At 25.8% G+C, this 11995-nt stretch overlaps 1 protein-coding gene across 1 annotated transcript; it reads right to left on the reverse strand.

Moving 5' to 3' along the window:
• Window positions 1–384: 384 nt before the first annotated feature.
• On the reverse strand, window positions 385–2945 carry LOC140666115 (uncharacterized). Its single transcript, XM_072892942.1, has 4 exons — window positions 2679–2945; window positions 2303–2466; window positions 1391–1617; window positions 385–706 (listed from the first exon to the last, which is right to left on the reverse strand). Exons 1-4 carry the CDS (start codon window positions 2764–2766, stop codon window positions 646–648), a joined length of 540 nt encoding a protein of 179 aa, XP_072749043.1. The 5' UTR covers window positions 2767–2945; the 3' UTR covers window positions 385–645.
• Between the last annotated feature and the right edge of the window lie 9050 nt (window positions 2946–11995).

The raw sequence follows: 11995 nt of genomic DNA on the forward strand, positions 1-11995 counted from the left end.
AGATGCAATTTTTTTTTGTTTTTATGCATAAAGAGACATTTTTTAAAATTATTTTTGTATTAAAAATAAACCGTATTAGTATATACTATAGTAGAAGGTTAAAAGTACAAAATAAGAAATTTCTCATTATCAATATTATTAATATTATATATTATTATATATTATGTATTATATATTATATCTTTTATACATATTGTATATATTATATATATATTATATTATATTATATATTATATATATATTATATTTATTATATATTATAATATTATAGATGTAATATTATAGTACATTTTTATTTATTTTCTAATAATATTATATATATGATTTATAATATTATAATATTATAATATTATATCTTTATTAATATTAATATTAATATGTTCTCTCTTTATTAATGCACAAAAAGAAATCTTGTCATTTGAATTCGCATATGTTACACTCTTATTTCTAAAAATAAAACAAATCTTTTTAAATTAAATGTATCGTCCAAAATGTAAAATACAAAAGCGATTTTTATATTTTTTTTATATTTTTTATAACTATAGTATAATCTACAAATAGAATAATAAAATTTCATTTTCACTTAGATTTCTTGGATGCAAACACTTTAATATTAATTTTCTTGAAAATAATTTTCATATTGTTTTACGAGTTCAAGTCACATTCTTGAATGCTTTTATACCATTGATGATAAAATTCAAATATTCTATAAACAGAAGTAAAATTTAATTTATTATATTTACTATATAATGCTGCTATATGCATTTTTATTAAAATATTTTAGTATTATAAAAATATTTAGTGTTTTTACAATTACATATCGATAATTAAAATATTTTCTATTTGATGAATATAATTGTTTTAGTGTATATGACAACATACAAAGTGTCTTAGAACATTTTAATCATCTATAATCTAAAGATTTTTTTTTATCGATTTGAATTTGCCTTGGTAAACAATAGTCATTGTGTGTCATTGTCTGTTTGTCATTGTATGTGTCTATTATTTTTATAATCATTAACATTATATATTTTCATAATCAATTCTTAATAATAATGATAAATTAAAATACTAATAATAAATTAAAAGTAAATTTAAAGTTAATTAAGAAATGATTATTTTTCGTGAAATTTATTTGGATGAGAATTTCATTCTCGTAATCATTTACAATTCGGGCACAATTTATGGTCAACTATAATTATTGACTTTAATTATTTTGCTAAGAAAAAATCAATTCTAAAAATTCGTTAAAATTAGATTTACGAGTTATTATTTATATAAAAGAAAATATATTGAACTTGTGTTCTTCAAGAATGTATGTTTAATAACTGAAAATTTGATGTCAAAAGTTAAAATAATAATTAGAACAAAAATAATTAATTGAACATACCTCTTACTCCAATAACTTACTGTGCTCATTCTCATATAAATGAAATTAAAAAAAAGATATAAACAGATGATCATAACGGATTTGAGATACCAGATATTACCAGACATGATCAAATAAACGATTAGGCTAACCAAAAAGAAGTTGAAGAATATATAAATTGGTATTTTAAAAAGAAAATCACGAATTTTTCGAAGCATCTGAAGCAATTTCTTCCTGTCTCTGCAACACTGTTAATGAAAAATTAATAATTCTAATTTCTTCAAAATTATTATTATAACTAAAACCAAACGCAGAAATTTTAAAACAACGTTGAAATTATATTTTTATTTTTTCTTTAATATACTCTTATTTATGTTTTACGCTATTATTTGTTTATTAAATTGTTGTAATAAATGAAAAACCGATCGTAGAATATCGAGAGTTTCATAACATAAAGGCGTAAATTCGAAATCGCAACTTTACAGGAACGAAAAAAATGATTTAAAATTCACATTTGATATATAGGACTACGTCTAAATATTTATGTATTTATTTCTACAATTATTAGGCTAATTAGTATGCAGCTTCGTTATAAGATGCAAGGTCTGAATAGAACTTTCATATATCTTAATTCTGATTTTTCAGAAAATTGGAAATACGTGCTCCTATGTTATGAAACTCTTGATATAAGTTCTGTCACCAAAGTTTATTTACTTTGATATATTTAATTATATTAAACATTAACAACTAATTTGTTTTTTATTTTATAACACCTGTTTATTTTTTGTGAAAACATATTTTTTAAGTTGCAAAATAATTTATTTTATAATGTAAAAGCTTTTATTTCATTTTTTTTTATAATTACTTATTCTAATAACTTATTCTGTTATTTTCTGTAAATTTTATACAATTATCAGATCTTTCATGACTTACCTCTAATAATAATTTGCCTCTTGTCTCTAACTGATATCGAACCAAGCAACATGGGCAGTAAAGTACATTATCAGTAATTATTAATATCTCTAGACAATGAACGTGTATGAATTGTGTACATTTCATACACTCACACGGAGATATAAGTTTGCCTTTATCCGCACCTAAACAGATTTACATACGTAATTGTTTTTAAGTAGTAATTGTGTGTTATCTATTCAATAAATAGATTATATTATACGTACACATAATGTTTTCAATACAAAATTCATAACACAGATTTCAAAATTTTTCTACAAGTATCTATATACATATAAAGCGAGATCTTTAAAATATCTTTATTATTCAAATTATTTTGTAAAAAGAAACTATATACCTTTATAACAACGCCAGCATGAAGGTTCTAACACAGTAATATCCTTTTGCAAGCAGTCCTGCAAATCGATCAGTTTAAATTCTTCCATTTTTAATTATATTATTAATTTATTGGGTAATAAAGTGCGTTATATATAGCTATATAAACTTTTGTTACGATAATGCAAGCTCAATATTATCTAAAAGTTCTATAAACTCTGCACATTGTCACTATGATTAATATACTAACACTGTTACCTCTTGAATTGTTTTATTTACATTTATTATATTCTTCTAGTAACATAGCTGCTGAGTATACGTACTTAAGACCTTGGAGTCTTAAGAGTCTACAAAGTTTCTTTTATTTTTATTTATATTGAATTTCTTTGTTACTGAGTTTAAAAATATATACAAAACCGTTGTGAAAGTCAAGCATACGCGTGTTTTTTTTTTAATATAATTACAAAAAAATATGTATTATATTTTTTTTATATTATATAACGATTATCTGTCTCTCTCTCTCTCTCTCTCTCTCTCTTTCTCTCTTTTTTTCTTTAATACTATCTCGTCGATAATTCGATTCAAATATCTAATAAACCATTCCGTTTATGTTCCGGTTATGTTATATTTGACTTTGTTATTAAACACTTATTTACACTTTAATCATTATAAATGAGGGTCTTTGAAATATAAAACAGTTAAAAATCTCTATTTAAAAATATCAAAATAAATTAAAATCTTATATGTATATAGCAATAAGTATAATAGGTTTTTCTTTAAGTAGAAATTTAAGATAAATTTGTGAATTTATTTGATTTCAAGATTACGTGTGTATGCTCAAAAATATATAAAATTGTACTAAATTATAAAAAAAACTGATTTTTATAAAATTGGGATTAAATATTCTGGTTTCACACATAGAACTTTTTTAATATTTTTTTATTACATATTTCTTTTCTTAACCATTGATAATTAAAATTAGAAAGACGTGTTTGTTTTTGTATGGAATTGTTTTTTTTTTTGTCTTTAGAATTTAACGATATTTAAGAACTTTATTACGTTCCTCATTTAATTGTAGATCTTGTCTAAACACATTGATTATTCAAGTGCAAGTAACAGTATCTTTGCCAACGGATATGTTATTTATAATTACCTAATTACTCGTCCGAATCAATGGCTGGAATTTTATTTAAAAAGTCTTAATTTACATAATTATTAATTAATTATTATCATACTAACTTTTTCTTAGAAATATTCTATTTTTGGCGAAAATAGGCATGCCAAGCCGTGTTTATTATTAAACAGATTGATTCTGACAATGCAAGCAACTGGACACATTTAAATATTGCAAAGTGTCGTTTTATTGCGAAAATGTCGTTCAAAGTGTCGCGTGTTTAAGTAATAATCCAAAAAAAAAGAAGGAAAGGAATTAAGCGCCCATAAAAAACAATGTAATAAGTATTTATTATTTGTCTATTAGTGTTATTTTAAATAAAAATTTACAAAATATATTTAATTTTATTTCTGTTTATTATTATACGCGTCGAATATAAAATTTAATAATACATACAATAATAATTTTCTGAAATGTTAATTATTATGGGCGCTGCTACAATTTGCATTCAATTTGCGTAGTTTATTAGTAAATTTATTTATTAGTACAGATCAACACAGCTAGCAATCGTGACAATTTGAGAGAAGAAAAAGATCTAGGTGAGACAACGAAGACCAACAGAACAACCAAGAGTTACGATAAGAATTCGTTATCTATTAGATGTGTAAACTAAAATTTATAAAATTATTTACTTATATTTTACTTATTATTTACGTATCAAATACAAAATTCTATCTAACATCTTACATGTGTAATATTTTCCATGTGCATACTTAAAATGTTCAACATATATTTTAGCATTCATTATAAATTTATATCATATATTTAATTATACCAATTAGACATATCAATCCTATATAAAATTTAGACTTTTTTCGAGTTCTGTTTTTCTCTTCTCGTCTCCATCTTTATACGCTTTAATTATTCACATAATACAATTTAGTGATTATCTTCCTGCGACACGCGATTTGTGATTTATGTCAAGCATTAAATTCTATACATGCGGTATGTTTATAAATTAATTGCGACTACACACAGACGGCGTTACGAGACGGTGACTGATGCAAGTGTTTAGCGGCACGAGACCACGAAACATAAGATTACGAGTTCAAGCAAGCAGTTACCTTAATGAGCCATCGCGTCTACCACTTCTTGCTGTTGGTTCTCGATGCGGCGCAAGGAAAGTAAAGTCAGCCGGCAGGTAGTTTTCGGGAGAAAAAGACTAAAACAGGTGCGGGATCCGACGCGCTCACGCGCGAGTGAACCATCTAGACACAACACGCGGTTTTATCTACACTGATTTATCAGAAGAAACAAATTGTCCGCGATAATTCACCTGTTGCCTCACCCGCCAGATAACCGCCGCCCTCGCGCACCGTCCTTAAAAATTCGTTCGGGTTCGCTGGAACAAATAAGCTGATGCGCGATACCTCCAGCTGGACCTCGGGGTGGGAGATCAGCGATATTTCATGAATACCCGGTACTTGACTATTACCGTGTCTGAGCGATCGTTTCATCAGTGCCGATCATGTCTAATTTTGATTTAACTGATTTTTTTTCACAATATTATCTTTAGAACTAGTCTTAATACAGAGAGAAAAAAAGAATATAGTGATTGTAATTTGTAATATTTTCTGATTTGCACACATAAATATAATTAATATTAACATAAAAATTTTGAAACAAAAATCATTCATTCAAGAGATTTAAGATTATGAATTTTGACGCATTAAGCCTTTATAATTTGTTTCTAATTTATTCAAATTATTTATTGTTTAAATTATTTATTGCTTGTAATTTTATGGTTGCAGAAGATGCGTTATTATTTTTCCAATATGTAATAATGCTCATATACATGCAGTAATGCTCATAATTTGGTCGCTTTATATAATTATTGTGAGATTTATGTTAATATCATTAAGTTTTGGTAGTTCAAATATTCAAAAACCAATTAATCCCAAGTAAATTAAAAATATCGCTTAATGAAACACACTTGTTGGTTACGGAAGTACTCGAGAAATCTTTGGCCGCCAAGAAATCATAATAACATACTCTCGAACTTTTATGCATTTTACGACCGGAGAAGGCGGCAGCAGCAATCCCCTTTAATATATAATCTTCGGTATTACCGTTTCGTCAGGCTTGAAAAATGGACCGATGTGATGCTGTTAAGAATCCCCGTATGGAAACTTGAACGAAATTCGCACGCATTGATATCCAAAGTGCGTGCGTGATCTAAATAAAATTTACTTTCAACGCGAGACGTGACGAGAACCACGTTATTATATAAAAATGATTTAATAACGCACATGTAAATTTTTTTGTTAACATATATAATAATAAATCAATAATATATAATAGAATAATATACTCTAACAGAATAAATATAATGCTATTGTTATTGTACATCTAAAAAATATAATCTCTTTTTAAAATCAATTTCAATTTAACGTAGAAAAGATTTTGTTTAGAAAATATTTTTAGATATTATATTTAAATATAACAATAGTTAAAATAATTTATATGCACATTACACGTATTAAAAACACGAAAAATTTCTTGACACTCGTATATTTTCGTAACCAATAAGCGTTTCAATATAAGCAATATTGACTTTAAATTAATAGACTTTTGAATATTAGTACTATCAAAACTTGTAATAACATTAAAATAAATCTTAGAATAATTATGAAGCGAATCAAGCGATCAAATTATGAGCATTATTACATGTTGGAAAAATGGTAATGCATTCTGCATTCATAAAATTATATTATACAAGTAATAAGTAATTAAACGTATATGAGAAAAACTTATATTCGTTTTTAATTGCGTGCATAAATTTTTGTCGTACGATATAATATAGTAATTCTATACGTGTCATCCTTGTGTTTTCTGGATGCTTGTTCTGATTGTTTTTAAAATTTAACAGTTTTTTTTAAGAAATTACATTTAAAAAACGTTATATGAAACATTTGTGATTGAACAATTAATTAGACGAATCAAGTCTCCCCTTCCCTAATTGCGTTTCTTTTTATATACGCAGTTGGCGTATATGATTGTAAAATTAATCATAAATATAAAAAAAAAGATTTTATTATTTAATATTGATTGGTTAATTTAGCTGGAAAAAGTTTATTTGATATTAAAGACAATATATATGTGAAAAGAGAGAAGAAAAAGAAACATTAAATTAATATTAATATATATAATATTAATAAATATAATCATTGAATTCACGAACGTAGTATGCATATATTTTCCAAAATTTAATATATGCAATTATCCGAGTTATAACGCGCGCCTTTCTTCCTTCAATTCTTCCGAAAAATTTGATTCAAACTCACATAAAACTTAATTTACGCAACTTCCTTCTGATTAAATGTAAAATCGCAACGTAAAATAGCTAATTTGAAAACATAATTAATATTGTATAAAATAAAAGGTACAAAATAAACATAACACATATCATTATCTTATTTAGATAATTGATGTTTTATATTTTGTTGACGATTATAATAAAATAGTTTACAAGAGACTTATAATTAAAGAACTATAATTAATTTCTTTGATAAATAGCTTTAAATAAAAAAAAAAAAAGAAAGTATGTTTTTTATGAATAAAAAAAGCATTGATATAAACACTGAAATAAATGTATTAAAACACATTGATTGTTAATAAGAATTGTAATCTCACTCATCGAAATTCTATTCTATGTTCCTATTCTATGTCCTAGTTGGCATTATATTTTTAAGATTTTGCTATACATAATTGATAAAGTTCTGCTTCTTTTTTTCAGGTGATTAATAAAACTGATTCTCGATCGTCATTAAACTGGTTTCACTCGCATTACCCCAATGATTTCGCGAGACCCAGTTTCGAGAAGCTCACACCAAGCTCGCGTCGTTCACTTCCGTCGGTTGATCAGATATACGCAGAAGCGAGGAAAACCGGCGCAGGCTGCATCGGTTGACGGACGGTGCGTATACTACTTGTTACGCATATACACACCTCTGCAACGTAATCGTGTGCGCGTGCAGACCGCGATCGGTGATGAGAGATCGTCGTCGTTTGGAAATTACGAAGGTAACCCCGACGATGTGCGCCTTAAACTGGGTCAAATATGATAATAAATAATTTGCGCGCTTTATCAGATCCCCTTTAATGCATGATATTCTTATATATTCATAAATATAATGTATATAAGGAAGGAAACCACTAAAATTGTTAACTAAAATGTTAACATTAAATTTGCAAACATGTGTCTGTATATATGTGTATACGTGTCTATATGTTTCAAAATTTATACATATACTAAATTATCTGATCTAGTTATAAGGCATTTTGTACGCACACATCTTATCATTACACTCATCTATATAGAACTTTTCTAAAGCCAATGCTTCCTCAATTCTTTAGCGGAATTTTTCTAAGCTTAAATAATCTAAATAAATATTGGCATTTATATAAAATTAATTTGTGAAAAGTTTCAAAATACATATGTCAAAAAATAATTTTTTAATAATTTATATAATAAAATTCAGGTATTGTATAAATATATAAAATTTTATTAAACAACAAAAATCTACTTTGACTAGAAAAATTGAGGATTAAAAGTTATTTTAGATAATAAGATATATAGCAAACGATATATTTGATCGCTTAAAAGACGATTAAAATATAGATTAAAATATCTGAATCATATGAATTTTCATCGATGATTTTTCAGAGAGATTAAAATAACCTGGCTTTTGGAAATCTACCTTTTCATATTTTTATATTCTTTGTGATATTTATACACCCCTATATATATTTTTTTTTTCCACAATAGAAAATATATTTATCTAAAAATGTATTTTTTATAAACTTACTCTTAAAAATTGCATTAAAATTGAATTAAAATTTTATATATATACTTCGAATTTATGTTAAATTATAAATCAAAATTAAAACAGGAATGACAAGAAATAATCAATATATCGATTTAATGAAAGTAACTTATGAGTGACATATCATACATAAGACACACATCATACTTTTTTATTATATTTAAATCACATTATACTAATTTTTTATTTTATTTTTATTTTGTTTCTTGAAGAACACTTTAATTATTATCCAGCAATTTCGTTATTACGTTTAACACGAATAAAAAAAAGAACGCTTTCGAAGCACCTATAAAAGCGTGCTCGCAATATGTCCATTTGAGCATGTATAAATCTACGTGCACGCAATGTGCACATATGATTCGGTCATGCGATCATACGCACATGATACACATATATACAGCTTCAGCTGTCTTTTTGTTTAATTGTGTCTCTTAAGAGAAAGGAAGATCTTCGGTAGAAAGGGAGAAAGAGGGTAGGTCGATAAGACTCCGTCGACTACACGACACTTATTTTTATGCCCACTCATTTGCACCCGCTTATGGTCGAGCACGTGCTACCCGGATCGATGGTCTGTGTTGTGTCACATTCATAAGCCATAAATGCATTTAATGTACATCGGACAATTCTTATTATTATTTCTTTTTTTTCATTTCAAAGACAATATTCTACATTGTATTGCCATCTAATTAAAGCATTTTTCGCTAAATTTAATCTATGAATTAATAACATTAATCATTAATAAAATTGTATCAATTGTTTAATTAATAAAATTATATCAATTTTATATTAACATTATTAAATTTAAGTTTTACTATATTTTTAGTCTTGGAAAGAGTTTTTTTATGTTTTTAACTGTTATTTATAAAAGATAATTTTCCTTATTCTTTAAATTGTTTACTTATAACATTTTTTGTAATTTATATAAAAAGAAAAAACTAATGTAAAGTATATAGAAAGATAATACGAATAAAGGGTGTGCTCTCTGATCGATGCGCAATCGCGCTGGCCCTCTTTCACTACGGATTATAAGATGCCCAGAAGGCATCGCGTTTAGCCACGAAAACCACAGTAACACAGTAACGTCGCTTAAGAGACTTAAATTCGTACCTGTAATAGCGGTACGACGCATCGCAAATTTAAAATTACGCTGACGACTCACTCCGCGCACGTTCGTGATACGCATCATTTGCCGAAGCCCTCTTGGTGGATGGCGCAAACCAACCGATAAACCGCAACAAACTCTAAATTAATGATCTTCGAGACAACAGTAAATAATACCTAATTTTATCTCCCTTCTCTTAAAAAAAACAAGAAATGTGTACAGTAAACTGGGTCAATATTATTGATGTTGATTAGCTGTTGGTCTGTTTGTTGAATCAATTTGTATCACAGAAATAAATGCAGTAAGAAAATCTGTGTAAGACCAATTGTCAGTTTGATGAAACTGGTTCATATCATTATAGATCATTATACGTAAAATATTTGAAATGTAAATAGAGTATTACAGCATGCATAAGAAGAAGAAATGCATATAAACATAAACCGAACTTTTCGTAATTGTTAATAGAAAAACACTTTTCAGTGTCTCAATTATTTCAAATTATCTTATATAAATTTTACCTTTGAATAGCTAATGTATAGCTATGTAAAAATACAGAGGTATATATATATATATATATATATGTAATTTATTTACTATATATAACAGAGGATCATGAATTTTAAATTTATTTTTCTTTCAAGACGCACTCTTTTTGTAATTACGCGTTCGCGCATTCTGTCTTAAATTATAAGTCATATAATGTAATGAAGCACAGTCGGACAATAAAATCGCACCTGTGGTCTCTGGCTATATTAATTATTCTGACGTAATATTTCTGGATTACTTATATTTCTGAAGAACTAGTTGTGTGCGCGGAGTGATATATATAATATAATATAATATATGAGGATCCTATCTTTAATCAAACGAGAGACAAAAGAAAAGAATGCTGAAGCCCAATGACTCGTGCTTTTCCAAACTAAAAGAACGTTGGACAGCTGGTGCCTCCGGCCCCCCTTGTTACATTCCTTTGCTGAAAGTACGTTTATTGGACGTAAACTCTGCAGTTCTTCTTTACATCGCCACGTGCCACCCAAACCCCTGAGTTCACCGAGCGTGAAAAGTTTGTTGCCGCCAAATTCGTCACTTAGTAATTAACGAATGAGCGTTATGCGGCTACAACGATCTCATATTTTAATATTTATTTCATACCTTAATATTTTCTTTAAAATCAAACGGACGTTCCAATTTTTTACTCTTTGCTACGCTTAAGTAAAGTTATACGTTCTCTCTTTTATTGTCATATGACGATACTAAAATAATAAAGAAGCATAATAAACATATTTTTTACTATGATTTTTTATTATTATTTATCAAATGATATATTGCAAACTAAATTTCTTTGATCCCACATGTTTAATAAGATTTTATAAAATAGATTTGTATATTTGATAAGTTGATACATTTTTAACTAATTTTCCGTATATATGTGTTAGTAGCTTAAGTTAATGCGTTTTGCTATATATTATTTTTTAATTTTATAAAAAACGCTCATAATTAAAAGAAAAGAAAATAATGCTGTTTTTGTATTTTAATATATTATTATATTTAATTAATAGTGTGTTAATAGATAAGTGTGTTTACAATAAATAATACTTATGTTACATGTTGTAAAAAATATTTAAAGTATTATTGTTATAATTTACGAATAACTTTTTTTGTAAACTAATAAGTTTATATCTTATGAAAGCTTAATTTAATCATTCATTATTAATACTAATTGTTTCTTATTTATTTTAATTATTATATTATATGTGCTTGAATAAAATTTAAAATCCTAGATTTATAATTCTTTCTTAAAAGATATATATATATATATATATATATATATATATATATATATAAAATTATAATATATAATATAAGATTATAAAATTAATAAATAAATTTTTCTATAATTTTCATATAAAATTTTTATAAGTATTATGTGGATTATTATATTAAATTAAATATTTTGTAAATAAAAATTTAGCATTTTTACAAAATTATTATTAAAATATTTATAATATTTATATGTTGTAATTGAAATAATTTTTTTTAAAAAGGAAAGAAAAAATTCTCTTTTTTCTTTTTTTCCTTTTGAGTATTAATTGTTTTGATCATTTATGTCAAAGCTCTTTAAAATAATTTTTTATTTATTTATTTCCTATCTATTATATAATATATTTACTAATTTATTTAATACATATTTAATATCTATGTAGCTGCATTCATTAGGCTATCTTTTAATCTTTTAA

This window comes from Anoplolepis gracilipes, chromosome 5, assembly GCF_047496725.1.
Source record: "Anoplolepis gracilipes chromosome 5, ASM4749672v1, whole genome shotgun sequence".
Lineage (NCBI taxonomy): Eukaryota > Metazoa > Arthropoda > Insecta > Hymenoptera > Formicidae > Anoplolepis > Anoplolepis gracilipes.

Excerpts from the sequence above, each read along its gene's own strand:
- LOC140666115 (XM_072892942.1), bottom strand. The coding sequence starts at position 2,766 with ATGGAAGAATTTAAACTGATCGATTTGCAGGACTGCTTGCAAAAGGAT. Across the intron at positions 2,467-2,678 it reads ATGCTGGCGTTGTTATAAAG|GTGCGGATAAAGGCAAACTT; the intron begins GTATATAGTTTC and ends AAATCTGTTTAG. Across the intron at positions 707-1,390 it reads GTAAGTTATTGGAGTAAGAG|AATATTTGAATTTTATCATC; the intron begins GTATGTTCAATT and ends TTCTGTTTATAG.